Below are 18,287 nucleotides of genomic sequence, written 5' to 3'. Positions count from 1 at the left end.
ACTAAGGGGTCGAAGGGAAGGCACCCTGAGACAACCTAGCTCTGAGCTTGGCCTGGTTATTTGATAGTATTATTTATTGATTGGATGTCCCATCGAGTTTGTGAGTGACCAAGGCACTCATTTTTTGAACAAAGTGTTTGCATTCTAGTAAGTTTACGATGATGTATAGTGCAGCTGCAGTTGTTGTACTCACGTATAAGACTTTTGAAGCAATTCTTATCAAGATGGTGTATGCGAACAGAACTGATTAAGTTTAATTGCACATCACATTTGGAATACAGCACAGACTACAAGTTAATTGCCTCACATACAACCTTTAGGCTAACTTGTGCTGATGTGGCAGCTTGTAATTGCTGTCTGCATGGCAAATCTGTCAACAGGGCTTCTTGTGTGGCTGCCTGGGTGGCTGGCCAGCCATGCCATTGGCTGTGGATGCCCATGACAGTCTCAGACGTTTTTTTTTTAAGAACCAGAAGACTTCGGACAGCAGATGGTTGTGCATTGCTGAGTTTTGCAACAATTCGACTAAGCATACCTCTATTGGCATTTACATTTTGAGGTGGTTTACGTCTGGAATGTTAGACTGTGTTCCACATTTTGGAATCAGCTTATTGCCAACCAAAGTGTTAGGAGGGACGAACTGGAAAGAATGGAAGCTATCCTACAGCTGGCTAAGGATCATATGGCCCAGGCACAAGCTAGAATGAAAGAATATGCAGATAAAAAGAGAAGGACAGTGGAGTCTCAGGAAGGTTTTTGGGTATACTTGAGGTTACACAAGGCTAGATATATTGCACTCAAGTGCAATAACAACATTCACTTGCTCTCAAGTATTATGGTCCTTCAAAATGGTGAGAAGGATTGGAAATCTTGCTTATCAGTTAGAATTCCCACATCTGGTGGATTGATTTTCATGACCCGTTCATATCATGCCTGCTCTAATTACCCAGAGGATTTGAAAGCTGAATTTCAGACAAATTTCTAACCTGATGTAAACATATTCCCCTCTTCACAAATAACAAGACCTAGTTAATCTCTACCTTTTACGGCTAGTGAACCAAGAGAAAATAGCCTTTACCTTGAACCTTGCCAATTGCCATGTAACAATTCCAACCTCCACCTCCCACAAGGGTCATGCTGTGAGCATGAAAAGGGCATTCTATCTGAATTTTCAAGGCAACCTTGGCAGCACGTGGCGGAGGATTTGAAGGATCCCAACCTTGAGTATGTACATGTAAATGTGGAACCGACATTGCATGAGTCTGCCCATCCATTTATAATATGCATCCTTTTTCCATGCAGTAACACACTTTTCTTATGCCATAACGTCGATGACACAACCTCAATTTAGATATAGTATAAGGCTAAGCTTTGTTTTCCACAAGTTTAACTTTGACAATTTCAAGGACTCTTGATAGAGTTTGTATGTCCTAAGCAATGAGATTTATGATCAGTGCTAGCTTCTTGAAATCAGAACAGGTGTCAATAGTCTATGATATGCAGCCTAGGATAATTAACAGGCTATGATATGCTTATGTTGCATATGGTATGCTTTACATGCACAAGCTTTTCCTATGAAGATCTTGCATTTATCGTTTTTTGTTGTTACTTTGTTTGAGACTGTTGATGACAACTGTTTAGCTTATATTAGTTTAAAGTGTGAAGGAATACCGGGTGACAGTGTTGGAGGTGTAACACAAGGGAGAGCACATCATAGGGGAATGTGCCTTTCCCTTTGTTTTGAAAAAGATCACTACCAAGGTTGGAGGTGTAGCACATGGGAGAGCACATCTAGTGTTGCATGAAAATAAAGCAATATTGCAATATTGTGCTTATGTGGAGTGTCAAATGCATCTTTTGGTTGTCAAGTTTGTTCTTCTTATTTGGTATTAGATTGATAGTACCTACAAATTAATAAATATGATTGATATTAATGTCTAAAAAGGAAATGAAACTCGTCCATGCACGTGACATCAATATCCAATGCTGCTTGGCTATGTACAATGTGTTTGCCAATGGACTTTGCCCTAAAGTTTTGAAGAATCCCATAGTTCTAAGACCTAAGTAAGTAACATCAATCTAGTAGAAGACCCCAATTGAACTATTCAAAGCTCACTTAGAGAGTAAAATGGTGATGTAAGAAGTAGCAATACGGTAGTATATCAAAACAAAAAGGTTGGAAGATAAAGAAAAAGCCAAGAGGGAAGAAAGACAAGAGGAGGCAACAAAGAAAAGACAAAAGACAAGAAGCCACATTCAATAATGATAAACATACAATATGCCTTAATTTTGCAGGACTACCCTGAATATTGTTCATATACTACCCCCGAGTTTTTTAGGGATGATTGGTTAAACTTCTATTTGGAGTGCTACAAGCTACATTTAGCTGATGAAAGTGAAGCAGAGAAAGATGGTTGCTGCTCAGACTATCGTTTTGTTTACATGGGGCCTAAAGGTATCAAAAAGAGGGGTTTTCTGCTCAATTGCAGGCTTTCATTATCTATAGTGTAGAGCTGGAATCTAGATACAATATGAGCGTTTGATTTAAAAGTGTCAAATAATTTGATTGTTGATGATATTTACCTTTGTTATAAGTGGGGAAGCTCCTCACATCTATGAGAGAAAAAAGAAAATATTAACGTCTGGCAGGAGGCCTCGCGGGCCTATGGGACAAAGTACGGAATCAAGTAACTCATACAGACCACCGTGGGCCGGGGCAAAGGGCTCACTAAGGCCCTTGCTGAGTACTAAAATGCTATACTAGTACAAAATAGCAAAATAGCATGAGGGTGGCATGAAAATATCAAGTGCTCAGAGCTAGAGTCCCAAGTGCATGAACCGGCTCCACGTATCCAAGCTCCATGGTGGCTCTCTGATGAGATGCAAAGAGCTCACGTATCTGCATTTATCGGGATGTCTCTTGTGGTGGTGGAGGGCGTGGTCTCCTCGATTTCTAGATCCGATGGGCTATGTCAAGGGTGACGCCTTGCTTGGGTCGGTCTCCCCTAAGGAGAGCTGAAATAGTTTGAATCTCGATCGTGTGTGCTCTAGTAGCCTGTCGTGCCATGTACGGTCTCTGTGTCCCTCGCCTAGCAGTGTTGTGTCGGTTCTCTCCACCGATCCATATATCTGTTATGTTGGCTAGCTCCTCTTCCTCTATCCCAGAGTGCCTCGGGGTTAAGTCAAATGCATAGAATTCCGTGACTTGTCTCTGCGCTTGGTCTACCTTAGTACCCTGTGGTGTGGTGGTCCCATCCTGTTGCTCTCTGATGTCGTAGTAGTGTCTCCCTGTGTCGTCACATCTCCATCAAGTAGAGCCCAATACAGACCTGGTCCTGGAAGTGGACCAGTCGTGAGAGTGGGCCAAAGCCGTACCCCTCTTGAAAAAGGCAGTGGTAGCGCCCTCAGATCTCATAGTAGGCTGGGCAGACACAGAGAAAGTGCTCCTCTATCTCGACCGCCCCCATTGTGCACAACGTGCAAGTCCGCTGCTCTCTGGGTATGCGTGTAGCTCTCCTTGTCTCGATCCTCAGCTAATGGGATGAGACCCGCATCTGCTGTCCAATGGCAATCCTTAGTGCGTGAGACTTCTATGTCCTCACGATACTGAGGTCTAATGATGAGCCCATCCTCCGATACTCTTAGAAAGTGGTCATAGTAGAGCTGAGTCTTGGTGGGGAACTCCTGTTTCCCCCCCCAAGTGCAAGATGTGTGGAGCTAGAGGAGATCTAACCGTATGATGCGGTTAATCTCATCCCGTGGGATCAACTGGTCCATTTGAATGCTGTGACTGGCAAACCATGAATGCTGATCCATCTGAATGCTATGATGATTGGCAAACCATGCGGTGATGCATGCAAACCATGTTGTACCTACACCACTCTCTGCCAGTCGTATGGAGGACTCTAGTGCCAGCCTTGGAAGTCTCTCATGAGGTTGGTCCCAATTTCTATGGAGGAAATTCACTGTCTGAAAAATGGCATGAACTTGGAGAGGGGTCATGGCATGTACTATCTGATGGGGGACTGAGGGCTTACTCCGAATCATCCTAGAGCCCATAATCACATGTAGCCGCTCAAATCTCCTCCATTTTGCTACTGAAATATCACACCCCCAAAAAGGTGCTACATACATGGCAATCGGCCTCACTAGAGTGTCGAAAAGCCAACACTTCGTCAGTGGATCATGGAAGTGCGCCTGGAAGCACTATCGCTCTAGTCGGGCCAAAGCACCATGCCCTCGTGTGATTCGCGCTTTGGCATGGGTCATCATCCTGTGAAAACCACCCAAGTATGTGTAGGATTGCACAATCTCCACTGGCTGACTCTGGTATGTAAAGCTATGTCGGTGAAGCACTGTGTAAGAGGTGTTGAAGATCATGACCTTGGTCTTCCCAAGGTTAACTATCAGATCTCTCTCTCTGTAGAACACCTCTAGGGCATCTAGATGTCTATGTAGTCCCTCTGCCGAAGATGACAGGAGGACTATGTCATCTGCATATAGTAGAATCTGTATCATCAAGTCTACTAGTGGTGCTCCCTCGCCTCCTAGACGGTCTATGAAAGATGTAATCTCATCAATGTAGAGCCCGAAGAGAGTCGGTGAGAGAGGGCATCCTTGCTTTACTCTGATTGTGCTCTCAACCCAGTCTGATAGGCCTCATGGGGGACAAACTCTCCTTTGACGGACTCGTATAGGCTTACCACTCCCCAGATTAGAACCTCTGGAATCGGCATATCCTGTAGTCTCCTGATCATGTGGGATCGCGGGACAGTGTCGAAGGCCTTCCAAAAGTCTACAAAACAAGCGTAGACTTTCTGGCGTCTCGACCTTGCCTTCTCAATGATAGTCCTCAGGGTGAAGATGTGGTCTAGAGTGGAGTGCTGTCTCCGGAAACCTACCTGCCCTAGAGCACGCTTCCCATGTGCCTCTGTATGGCTGCTGATCTCCCTCTCCAGTATTGATCCATAGATCTTGGCTAGCGTCGTGTGGCCAATCATGAGAGTGCGATAGTTCCCAGTATCCATGGGGTCACTTGCCTTGTGTATCAATACTACGGTGGTGGTGCTCCATGAGGGTGGGAAGCCGTGACATATGGTGTGGTTGAACATCTGTGCTAGTACCGGAGCCTCCTGTCCATGATCGAAATGCTCAGTCCGTAGCCTCTCATGATTCTGTGCTCTCTGGTTATGAAGCTGGCTGAGTGCAGCCCGCACATTCTGTGCAGTGAACAAGTGGCAAGTGGTGGGCCTGGGCATAGTGGACATATTAGGTGGTGCCTACATCGGGACATCATAGAGAGAGCATGCATAAGTGTGCCAAACACTTGGGTCTGTGATGGGTATAGGTGACTTCCCCTCCGATAGAAGCCCCCTACCAATGGTGCGATCCCCCCCTCGAAATGAACTGATCACATCATCCATTCTGTGGGTGAGGAAGGCCCGCCGCTTACAACGATGTGTTAGTCGTCGCGTGAGATTCGATGTGCCTCGGGTTATGTCAAGTGGCCAAGGGCTCGCTCACGTGTGAGGTGAGCTCTCATCTCTCTGCACTCATCATCATACCAAGGATTCTGTGGCATCTTTCCTAGTGAGGCACGTGCAGATGGAGTCGTGGGGAAAGACCTGATGGGTGCGTCCATGACTACTGTGGCAAGGGTGTTTGAGGCGTGGGCAAGGTCTACAACATCCACTTGTTTCCCACATGGCGGAGGGACAAGCACAGTGGACTACCTATTGGGTCCCTTGGCCTTTACCTCACGGATATACGACTTTATTGTGCCCCCTCCCCCACTCAGTGCTGATCACTCGTACTTAGCCTTTTGTATCTCTACCACTATGCCAGTCACAAGGAGGGTCTCCCACTCATGTACAAGTTCACTTTGATTGTGCCTTGGACCCCATCTATGTGAGCAACCTGGCGAAGGGACTTCCAGCCCTACTACTTGCAAGACCACCGGATGATGGCCGTCTCTGTAGACCAATGTAAATGATCAAATCATGAACAGCCCCTAGCTCAAGTAGATCTCGTCCATACTCTTTCACTTGTGGTGCATCTGCAAAGTGTCTCACTATCCCGAGCTTAGTTGCATCTAGTTCTGGTACTATGAGGGAATCCGATGTAAAGTCCAGTAGGCCCACCTGCCTATTCCTTGTGTGTGCATTGAAGTCACCAAGAAGGAGGATGTCCCCCTACCTGGAGAATTCAGTGATATCATCTTGAATCGACTCATACAGGCTGTGCCCTTCTGTGGTGACCTCACGTGCATAGGCTGAAGTATCTGGGGGGGAGTAACACACTGCTATGAGAATTGGTCGTGTGTCTGGTAGCTGGACTCGTATCCACATGTGTCGCGCATGCTTCTCTCTTAGTGCCACTGATATGAGAGGTCTCATGTGTGATCTAAAGAGGATAGCCACTCCCCCCGAACCTCGCACACCAGTGTCTCTTCTCGTCTCCTTCCTATGAGATGACTCCCATGTATATCCTATCACAGTGGGCAGTCCTCTCTCGGGGCTCTCATGTGTCTCAGTATAGAAGACCATGTCTCTGTCAGTGTATGTCTCCGAGAAACCACCTGGATCAGACCAGACTGTGCCATTGCAATTCCACACTGCAATTCTCAGTCCACTTTGTGTCCCTTTGGCCGTCATAATTCACCCTCTTCTTTCTCTTCCTTTTCTTCCTTCTCCCCCCGATCCTCATCTCGTCTCTCTCGGATGATCACCCTATCATCTCTGTATGCATCCCATTTCCCTGCTTCTCTCGCTGCCATGACGTGTACCATACCTTCCCTCCGGTGTTCTTGCTGTAGGAGGGTGAGGTCATCGTCTAGGTAGATCTGGGTTCCTTTCAAGGTCATCCTTGTGCTCATGAGGGTCTTCCTATCCATGGCTCTTCGGAGCTTCATCACAAGTGGCCTTGTGGGTGCATCGGGCTTGCCAACTCTCCAAGCTGTCTCACATGTTAGGTTCACACCCATCTTGGTGAACAAAGCATTTGCATCTGCGATAGGAGTATCTCCTACTGTGAGGCCTCGGGCTAAGACATTTAGGGCTTTACTGTTTCTCCTTTTATCCTCCTCTAGAGCATCTGAAATGAACTCTTTCTTGGGGACAGCAATACCTTTCTTGACCACATCGCTCCATTCCAAGATTGCAGCCTCTCCTTTCTTGATTTTCTGGGTGAATTCAGCATGTTTACCCTTCATAGTGTCTTGCAAGAATCCCAAGTCTTTTCTGAGTTTTTCATTCTCAGATTTCAGTTGATCTATGATCTTGCATCCTTCTTCTGAAGTCCCCTTTGCCCCTTTGAGCTGCTTCATTTGTTCCCTAATTATGTTCAACTCCTCGTGTAGGGATGGCTGAAGCTCCCCTTCATCTCCTCGTGTATTTGCCTTCAATTTTACAGTCTCGTCTTGAAGACTAATCGCATGAGCTTCCAAGCTCTCTATCTTGGATGTAAGAAGACTGTTTTTCACGTCCATATCTCGCATCATATCCATCTGCATTTTCCCAATTTGTTTTGCCCATTTTGCATGCATTTCTTCTTGCCATCCCTTCATGTCGTCATTCATTTGAGCACGTATGTTTGAAAACTCATCCTTCTTGTATTCTTCCAATTTCTTTTGTAAGCATTCAATTTCAGCATCTCGTAGCTTACATACCTCTTTGATAGTGGATAGACATGCTTTGACATTCCCATCCTCTACTTTCTGCCCTTTGGTCCAAATTATGTTGTATTTCCTGTCTTTGTCCCCTTTGGTTTTCTGATCGGGTGAGCTTTCCATGGCCTCTTTTTTTCCTCTGATTTTACTGAAATTTCTGCTCTTTTTTGCAGGCCCTTCTTGGTTGGACTGCCCACCACCTAAGGGCTGCCCATAGCAAATCTTTCTTGATTTTTTCGCAGGTCAGGAGTCGGTTGGAGCAGAGGTATAGGGCTGGAGTTGAGGCATGAGGGCTGTGAACAGCTCCCTTGTCCTGGTCAGAGCCCTCGTTCTGGCTAGGCAGGGATTGGTGGCAGCCCCTTGACCTGTTGGCCGGCCTGGAGCAGCCCTGAGATGGCAACACAGCCCACCCGAGCTAGGACACTAGGTACGGGGGGCTAGTAGCCTGTGCGGCATGTGTGGGTCTTTGTGGCTTGCATTGGGGTGGTGCGATAGATGGCGGGGGTGGCGTAGCAGATGGCAGGGGTGGCGCAACAGGTGGCAGGGGTGGCGCAGCCGATGGTGGGTGTGGCGTAGCAACTTCTGGTGGCCCGCCGGCCTGCTACCAGCTGCGCAGCAGCAGGGGGCCCACATGGAGGCTAGCAGGCAGCCCACGGGGGCCTAGAGTGATCACGCGGGGGCTAGGAGGCAGCCCATGGGGGCCTAGAGGGTAATATTTCTTCAACAACATGTATCCACTTGCTTTGGGTGTGGGCTTGGCAGCATGCCAAGAGTAATGGAGATACAAGATAAGACGACAAACAAATGAGCTTAGTATGGCTCAATTATGACCTTAGAGTACGTTAGTAGATAGTCCAAGCTGTTAGGAACCTGTGAGTGCGATCAAAATTGAATTTTGACAACTTTGAAATTTTAGGGTTTTTGGGAGTGGCACGTGGCAGACTGCCACATGGAATCTAAGCTGGCAGGTCAGTCCACCTGTCCCACACATGTGGCAGCATGCATGGCAGGGCATGCAGGCCAAGTGTCTGGCCCCAAATCTGGTAGATTTGGGGCAGGTTGTGGGTTGTCCTCTTTGGGACTGCAGCCCACCAAAAATCTGGGACGAGTGTCCACCTTCCACTCTGGGGCGGGGGGGGGGGGGGGGCTGAGCCTATAAAAGAAGGCCTCTCCCCTTCATTACCTACATGAAGAAAATCTTCTCCCTCTTTTTGGTTGATGCAGCAGAACCTCTCCAGCTCCTTGGGTGCAGCCAGCTTCTCCCCAGGCCATTCTCTCACCTCAACAGCACTTTCTCTCTCTACAGCAGCATACTCTCTCTCTACAGCTCCTGCCCCTCCTCTCCAAAAATCTGCCCCCTCTCAGCTCTTTTGGAACAGCAGCAGCATCCTCTCTCCTTCTCCTAGCTTGGAGCAGCCACAGCCCCTTTCTCTCTCCTGCTGCAGTCTTTCTCTCTCTACTGCAAAATTTCTCTCTCTACTGCTCCAGCCCCTTCCCCTTGCATAAATCTGCCTTTCTCTGCACCTCTGGAACAGCAGCAGCTCCTCTCTTACATCCCCTCCCTTGGGGACAGCATTGGCACTCTCTCTCTATAGCTATCTCTTCATAAAAGCTCTCTCTCTCTAGCCTACAGGCTGTTTTTTCTGAGCTGTTCTCATTCCAGTCCCATTTCCACACTCTCCTCACCCAAGGGAGCTTCAGAGGCATCAAGGACTTCATCTGCAAAAGGGTCAAGTCACGAAGGGAGTCTGTATTGTCAAGTTTATCTCATTTACAGCACTATTTCATGTTGTTTCTACTATCTTTCTAGAAACTAGTGCTTGCCTCTAATGTTGGATGTAAGTGGTGATTGTTGCAGGCTTCTTCCTTGTGGATTGGGCAAGCCAAGAGTTGAAACCTGAGCTTGGAAGTCCTCCTTTCTATTGTCTACCTTGTACATATGCTCTTGAGTCTTGTATCTAGATCCTAGGCTTTCACTGAGTTCATCAGTTTGGATGGTGCATTGCACCTTGGTCTTGTATCTCCATTTTCAAGAATAAAGTGAGCCTGGATAAGGGTGGGCCCCGTCTTGGCCCCTCAATCATATTGCAATTTCCAATGATATCACTTTGTGTTTAAGCTGTATAAGTCTTAATTCCAGCTTAATTGCAATCTCTTAAGTTCAAGTATATGTGTTTGGCAACTTGCAATCATTTCATTCAAATGTCCTGCAAAATCCGTTGTTTGAATTGATAGAAAGCACTGAGTAGTTTACAGTGCGCGTGCGTGCGTGTACATACATACAATGAGTTGAATGGGTGGAGCTCTAAGCGGGCATCTGCATTGAAGTCTTCAAAAGACTGAAGGGTCTGTGAGAGTGAAAAACCATATACAATGAGCTGAATGAGGGGAGCCTCTAAATGGGCATCTGTACCTAGGACTAGTACAACATAAAATAAAAACAATTGTAGGATGTTTACCTGTTTCTTCAACATTCTACATTTGCTTTTGCAGTACCATAGAAGTAACATGCCCTGGTGTTCTTGATAGGGCCTTATGCCCTCCCTTTTCACTTGGTGGACCTCTACGGTCCGTTAGATTCTTATTACAGTCAAATCACTCAGACGCACAGCTTAGATTGCAATGTATCAAGTCCCACATTCAATTTGACCAGTGGGGTATATAGTCTGAATACTATGAGGTTGACGACTTGGCATCTTGTGATGATTAATCGTAAGAAAAGATATAAAATAGCTGTTTACAAATATTTGCTTTTGTGTAGGGGACTATTGTCTTCTTAAATATAAAATTGTTAATATCATTGTAGGAACATGGACACCATTGCATGCAGACGTATTCAGGTCATATAGCTGGTCGGGTAATATTTGTGGGAGGAAACTTTGGCATCTTTTGCCTCCTTCAGAAACTTGCCTTATCTATGACAGGCAGGTTCAGATTTTTGTCCTTTGCTCTTTACAGATTCAGTGATTTGTATTGACTTCTAAATGTTTGCAATTTGGTCTGCAACTGAGTAGCTTGACTCTACTATCTCCTGTTATTGCCTTGAAGGTGATATTATAATAATGGTTCATGTTCTACATCTAACTACCCTTTAATTAATTTAACTGTCATTGCATTAATCTACAGGAACGGGAGAAGCACAGTGTATGATATATATGGAGAGATATCATTGAAAGAATTTCCTAATTTTCACAAGGTTCCCCATCTACTAAATGACTGAGAATCTTTGTTATTAAGCTGTATTCAGTTCCTGCTGGCACTTTGTGTTTCAATTTAAAAAAAATATTTGGAGTGCTTTATACTCAAGGAAAATTGGAAATGTATACGATTGCATTGATGTGATCTCTTATAAGATTGCATTTGAAATTGACAGTTTGAGACACGTGAAAAACAGTTCTCAATGACAGAATGTGCCAATTTCAGGCAGGCTGGCATGAGTGCATACAAGATAGGGGACAGATCCTCTTTGTACCGAGTGGATGGTATCACCAAGTGACAAACCTTGTAAGACCTATCTCTGGTGTCTATCATGTAGTTCTATTTTGCTCCTTGAGTGAATAAGAGAAATACATCAACGAGGTTGTCTTTATCAAAATTTATTTTTCCAGTCAGGAATGGGAAATGGAACTTAATGGTAGAAGCTGCGGACATTTCTGCTCTTTTACTTGGTTGAAGATCCATGGACACCTCTAATGAATTTCCCTCTGACAGGAGGATACGATCTCTATCAATCATAATTGGTTCAATGGTTGCAACCTTCAGTGGGTGGTTTGTGCCTGCTCCTCTATGTTTCAGTTTGTTTTCAAACCCTTTGAAGGCACATGATAATATCGATTTTAATGTCTCCAAGGTCTTTCTATAGAAGAAGGCATCTGCTTTGTGGTGTGCTTATTTGGTGTGGATGAACAAATAATTGTGTATGCATCTGCGTTTATGTAGGGGATTTAGGGCTGATGTTTTTCGTGCCTTCATGTGGATCGTATTCCTTTTGCAGTGGCAACTGCTTCTCGATGACTACAAAGAAACTAAGGAATCCATAGAAGATATCCGATCCATTTCCGACAACTTTGAAGAACTTTGTGAGAGAAATCTAGCAGCAAACTCAGGTTTGTGTGTGTGATTTTGAACTATCAAAGAAAGCAAAGGCAACTTCAGCAAGCATCATATGGATGCAATAAGTATCAGTTTCCACTGTGATAGACATTCAAAGAGATTAGCTTAACTGATAAATTGAAACTGAATGCCTGCTGCTAATTCTATGTGTGAAGTTTGTAGTAGATAGAAGCGTGAGCATTTGGTGTTGCTTCAGAATCTCTGAATAAAATGGAATACAAAGCTTCCTCTTTGCTTTCTAGGTCAAGGTGACAGTTTTTTATCAGAATTTAATTACATCAGAGCTGTCTATTGAGGGGCTTTGGCAGGCAGTCTATAGGCCTAATGACCAGTAGATAACTGCCATTATATTGGCTATAATTGAATTTTAAGAACTCTCCTTGGCCTACATAAATGACAGAAGTTATGATACATGCACCGCATCCTTTACGATACATAGTAGGCATGATCGTCTAACTTAGCTCTCTCATGGAAGGGAACAGAATGTGCAGATCATGGGTGTTTTCATAAGTAAGGGATAGCCTGGAATACAGGCCACCCAGGTCACTATAACAGAATCCTTACTGATTTAAACTGATCGCATGCTTCATTTGTTGGGAATTTAAATGAAAGCTCTTCAGATTTCTAAGCAATCATAACAATAATCTAGACACAGATACATGTAAAGATTACTCTATTTTATTGCTAGATATTGATCGGTCACTATAACAGAATCCTTACTGATTTAAACTGATCCCATGCTTCATTTGTTGGGAATTCAAATGAAAGCTCTTCAGATTTCTAAGCAATCATAACAATAATCTAGACACAGATATATAAAGATGACTCTATTTTATTGCTAGATATTGATCTAGATGAGGCAGGGGTATCCTGAGTATCTGCAGACAGGCGAGCCCTGATCACATCCCATGGGCATGCTTTCTTGGACATAGGTAGGATACATGACCTTGTCATTTATAATGTCTGAACCAATGGCCTTTGTCGGGTGGATTTCCACATGCTTTTTTTTTTTTTTTTGGGGGGGGGGGGGGGTGTTTGTTGCATAGTTGACTACCTCATGGCATCCCTTGCTTTCTCCCCACATATCACTGACTTCCCTATCTCGCCATCACCACCAGGAGCGGACAACACCTATCTTCTCTTTAGTATATCTATTCTCTGTCACACAAGGCACACTACGACACCACTTTGATCATAGCCTCTACCTTCAGTACTCCGCACACCTTTCCATTGTACTCACAGATCTCAAGGACATCCTGCCCCTAGAAGATTGAGCCGCTTTGAGCACCCGCTCCCTTCATAAAGCCACCTTGCACACTTTCGCACACCACCTGCTCCCCTTACTTGCCGTCCCTTGGCTCGGTGGTACGATGATGAGTATAAGGCTTTATGCTGTTAACTCAGAATTGAGACTAAGGATCTCCTTTGAGTGAGGTAGAGACGACACGCCTGGTCAGTTGGAAGAAGCAAGCTTTTGTTCGCCATAACAAGGAGTTAATAAATACTCTGTTTACTAACAACTCCAAGGAGTTTTGCAGATATGTGTCCAGTGTTATTTCTAGATTTTCTTCTCTAAGATTTTATAATCCTCTCTGCACGTTTGGTCTTTGTATACACGTAATCATCTCAAGAAGGTATATTTGCATTTGTACGTTCTTGTTGCATAGGCTAGAAGACCATGTTTTTCCTTCCCTTGTCTCCCATTTGGCATTATTTGATCGGGTGTGAGGGCATCAGCCCCATTGAGCGTGTCACTTTGTGTCACACCTTTTGCATACCTACATCTTTGTACTTTCTTTTTTACATCATGTCTAGTTAGGAAATCACAGTAGCACTTTGGGCATTCAAATGTGTAGTTGCATTTGCTTTATCAATGTCCATGGAGGACCAACTTGATATGCGGAGATTGAGAGTCAATACATCCAAACAAAGAGAGAGAGAGAGAGAGAGAGAGAGAGAGAGAGATGTATTACCGTTTTTGGAAGGCCTTGCGGGCCTATGAGACAAAAGTATAATCCAAGGGTAACTTATACAAGCCACTGTGGGCTGAAGCAGAGGGCTCAAACTAAACTCAAAACTCAAAAGCTAGTACTCAATCTCAAAGGCAAAAGGCATAGCTAGGAGCCATGTAGCTCTCCTGTGAGCTGCAAAGATATCTCGTATCTGCGTCTGTCGGGACGTCTCTTGCTATTGGCGGGGGATGCGGTCTCTGTGATCTCTGTATTTGGTGAGCCATATTAAGAGTGACGCCTCTACCCTCGTGCGGTCCCCTTCGTGTAGGACTGTGATGGGCTGTACCTCCATTGTCTACCCCACTGCATCGTGTGTGGTCCTTGTATTTTTGGCCCCGTCGCTCTTCGTCAACTCTTCCCACTGGCTCATGCTGCCCTCATATCAGCTATCTTCTCCTGTACTTGCTATGTCTAGTGGCAAACTCGGATGCATAGAATTTGTGACGTGTCGATGAGATCGATCTATATCTGCCTTTTGTGGCACTATCCCCTCCTGTTGTCTGACTTGACACAATAGGGCTCTCTATGTGGTCGCATCTCCATCAAATAGAGGCCAATGCAGACAGATTGTCCTTGGATCTCATAGTAACTAGGCAAGTACATAGGAAATGCTCCTCTATCTCCGCTATCGCCAACGTGCATAACATGCAGATCTGTTGCTCTCTAGACGTATCTGTGGCTCTCCTTGCCTTGATCCTCAACTGATGATACAAGACTTGTGTCTGTCCGATGGCAGGGTGTGCGAGACTCGCTTGTCCTCCAAACACATGTGTCTGATAAAATCACTCCATCCCTCGATACTCTCGAGAAGTGCCATGGTAGAATTGGATCTTGGTGGGGAAGTGTCCCCCCCCCCCCTTTGCACCTCGAAGTCTAGGAGCAGGTCCAACAGTATGATACAGTTGATCTCATCACTTGGGACCAAGGGATCAAGGGGCCATGCTAATCCCTCTCTCGGCTAGTCGTATAGGTGACTCTAGTGCCAACCTCGGTAGTCTCCATCTAGGTAAGGCCAACACCGTGTGAATATAAGTGGCTGTTTGGAAGATGTCATCAATCTAGAGTGGTGAACTCTGTCTTCACGTTCTGATGGTAGACTCAGTGCTTACTCCGAGTCATTCTGGATCCCATAATCACCTATAGCCTCGAGACAAGGGACGAAATCTGAATATCTTCTTTCCAAATGGGGGGAATTGGGAGGTGTCTAGCACACACTGAGGAACCTACTATTGAGATGAGATAAAATTAAGTTATTGTAATAATTTTTAAAAAAAAAAGCAAGATTGCATCAACATGGACAGGATGGAGCTTTGAGTGTCAGAGGAGCTCTCATCATGTTCATGAATAGTCGAAGCTTCGTGTGGACCTGACTAGGGCCATCAAGAGTCCTACGTCTGTGGAACATGTTCGAGATTTGTGACTGGCATCTTTGTCTCCTCTTCCTGTGGGGTATACTCGTGGATGATGCAAGCCAGCCTGCCATTGAGATGCTGCAATGAAGGTACTGCGGATGAGATATGTGCTCGTAGGGCTTGTATCTCGTCTCCAGGTGACCTGGCATGCCTGAAAGTCAAGGTCTCACTCTGGCTGTCTCTCAGTCACATCATCTGCTGTAACGAAGAAATCTGTGATCTCGATCCATGGTTGCTCTCATGAGTCTAGACCTGAGTTGATCTGTAATGCATGCCACTTAAAAAACGTGTGTGTAATGCATGTGCATTGTGTGCGTGCAACAAATGTATGTGTTAATGCGAAGCCCCCCCCTCCTCAACACACACACGTGCGTGCGCACACGCACAGAGAGAGAGAGAGAGAGAGAGAGAGAGAGAGAGAGGCTGTGTTATGCTTTTTTTAATGATATGTTTTCTTCTTGCAGGAATGAACCTACATGATTTCTTAGCTTTTATTACCAGAATGACAGGTTTCTTCTTCTCATTTCTCAGGCACAGTGTTGACAAGAGAGACCCCTGGGGATTATGGAAAGCCAAATCTTTTTTAGAGTCTTCAGAGATGGAAGCTGTTTTAAAGAATATGCTTCGGCAGTTGCTCTTCAACCTGGGTTCGATGGCCACTGTGGTGGAAGACATGGAATATGCAGATCTGTTTAAGCAAAGCTCAATTGTTCTAGACAAAGAAGGAAGTGGGAATTGTGAAGAATACAAACTAAGGGACATGGGAGAAGTGAAATACCTAATGAACTGTTGGGATGATTTGCATCCACACTCCGAATTTGTAAAATTTCTGGCAGAAATCAGCAGTGAATGTGTAAGGGACATGAAACATGAGACAGTGGGTACGTTGGGTTGGGCTTTACCTGATTTTGAATGTGAACAAGGTTACACTGGCACAGATAAAGAACAATATCTCAATGGGACTGGTTATGAAGATCTGATCAGAGGCTTTGTACAAGGTATCCTGAAAGATGTAGCTTTTATAAATTTAAATAGACCTAAAGAATTGGCACTTGTTATCAGAAATGTCGTAAGCCACCTGAGCCAAAGAATGTATGATGATACATTACATGAAAATTGAATGTTTTGCAAAGACATGGTGGGAAGATGATTTTACATTACTCAGGTGCTCTTGCAGTTTTTTCAAGGAAATATGCTCACCATATCTTCGTCTTGAACAGTATCAACCAAGGGAAATCATCAATTGCATGACAATATTGTGACAGTATTAACAGAGAGCACAGAGAGAGAGAGAGAGAGAGAGAGAGAGAGAGAGAGATTAGCCTTAGCACAATTGTAGGTCCTCTAAAATTCCTACTGTTTGAAGTCAATCATAGGAAATGGAAATAAGCTTAAGAACCCAAATTGCACCCATTTCCAAAAACTAGCAATACTTGTGTGTACATTTACCAATGTAAAGCGTTGCAAAGGCAGTCCTCACCCCAATGAGGTTCCTTCTACTAGATATTTGAGGTATGTGGAAGAAAAAACACATTTTTAAGGGAATGAAGCCTTTCTCAAATAGCTGCAATATTTGGGACAACTGACAACTTGTGCAGATGGGAATGAAGCCTTTTCCTAAGATCAGCATTACTTGTGTGTTAACATAAAGCTCATAAGACATTCCAAAAGATGTCTTTGCTTTGATGAGGCCCCTTTACTTGGTAATTGAGGTATATTATAGCGCAACTTGTATGCTAGGGCATATGTGACATCTTCCATAGTTCCCCCCACGTGGGTCTTGGTTCTCTATCTACATGGTCATGGTTCATTGAGTAGGTTTTCCAGATTGGTGTCTCGAACAAGTAAGGCACGCCTTGTTACATCAAATATACTGTTTGGAACGAAATGAGGAGGAATTTGAGCAAAGGGCCATGGAGATGATGCAAGGACTGCGGGACTTGTATGGTTGCTTTCTTGCTACATTCCAACCTCAATTGAGGCTATTGCAAGGTGGTTATGAATCTCTCTCTCTCTCTCTCTCTCTCACACACACACACACACACCTCTGTCTCGCCATTAAGCCTCCCTAGCTCCCTTCTTTCTTGCATTCCGCCTCCAATCCACACACACACACACACACACACACACACACACACATGCATGCACGCACGCACGCACTAGTTCAACTCTTAGAGCAAGGATTACATGTAGGGTAGAGAAGATGTGGGCTTAAAAAGAAATGTCAAAGGTTAACATAAAGTAATATATTAGTTGTAGGTTGGCACATATAATGTGGAGTTTGAAATCGGCCTTTGAAAAATCCAAAGGACAGTAAACAGTTAATAACCAGCAAATACCTAGTTTCCATCCATTTACAACTTTCCACAGTAGAGCAAAACAACTTAGAACATAACACCTAAGAGCTAGGTTGCCCTCGTCCTGCACCAAACAGCAGATTAGCCCTAAATTTAGTGCTTCTTTTGGTATTTCTTCATCTTTTATTCAGATGGCATCCAAATACAAGAAAGCACTATCGTTTGTCAACCTAAAAACAGCCAAGTGAATTATCCGTTCATAAGGACTTCCGTCTTGCTATGTAATCACAGAAAGGCATCCCAGTCCATTGCAATATCCTACGACACTCCATTTTTTAATTTTGATTGAGGGTTCTAACCTGGCAGCTTTGATAACCATCAAGGGAGTCCTGGCAAGAGAGAAATCAACCAAGTTTGTCTTGGCATCTTTGTTACTTGTCAAGGGAGTCTTGGCAAGACAGAGGCTAGAAAAACAACCAACTGGTTGTTTCTGGCTAACAAAAAGGCTAGTTGCAACAAAGCAATAGGATCTAAAGGTTCAGAGGTAGTAGGAAAACTTTCGGTAAGCAATCAACTCATTTGAAGGCTCAGAAAACCTTGGAACAATAGTAAGCATGAAAACGAATCTCCTTGGAGCAGTTGTTTGCCACTTTGGCAAGTGAAACACAACAAAAGCAACCTTGGAAGCCTATTGGAGAAAATTCGTCAAGTCAAGGGGCCCTAGATGGCTCTTGGCAAGTGCAAATCTAATGGACATCATGTTGGAAGACCTTAGAGTAGTCCATAA

At 44.6% G+C, this 18,287-nt stretch overlaps 1 protein-coding gene across 3 annotated transcripts in view; it reads left to right on the top strand.

The window, feature by feature from the left end:
* LOC147893691 (arginine-specific demethylase JMJ20-like) overlaps window positions 1–16,375 on the top strand; it is a 54,763-nt gene extending 38,388 nt beyond the window's left edge. Inside the window, exons 3-9 of one of the 3 annotated variants that reach the window (XM_087386006.1) lie at window positions 2,296–2,455; window positions 10,473–10,590; window positions 10,793–10,862; window positions 11,090–11,170; window positions 11,378–11,434; window positions 11,661–11,772; window positions 15,668–16,374. In XM_087386006.1, the coding sequence (XP_087242132.1) occupies window positions 2,296–2,455; window positions 10,473–10,590; window positions 10,793–10,862; window positions 11,090–11,170; window positions 11,378–11,434; window positions 11,661–11,772; window positions 15,668–16,323 (1,254 nt within the window). In that variant the 3' untranslated portion in view covers window positions 16,324–16,374. Of the gene's footprint in view, window positions 1–2,295; window positions 2,456–10,472; window positions 10,595–10,792; window positions 10,863–11,089; window positions 11,171–11,377; window positions 11,435–11,660; window positions 11,773–15,667 lie in introns of all 3 variants that reach the window. The other 2 variants (XM_087386008.1, XM_087386007.1) reach the window with 2 other exon arrangements.
* The last annotated feature ends 1,912 nt before the right edge of the window (window positions 16,376–18,287 follow it).

Source organism: Dipteris shenzhenensis, chromosome 15 (genome assembly GCF_047967505.1).
Source record: "Dipteris shenzhenensis isolate YYH24624 ecotype China chromosome 15, Dip_SZ_1.0, whole genome shotgun sequence".
Taxonomy (NCBI): Eukaryota; Viridiplantae; Streptophyta; class Polypodiopsida; order Gleicheniales; family Dipteridaceae; genus Dipteris; species Dipteris shenzhenensis.
Note: the sequence above shows the minus strand (reverse complement) of the source record. Positions and strands in the feature narration are given on the sequence as shown.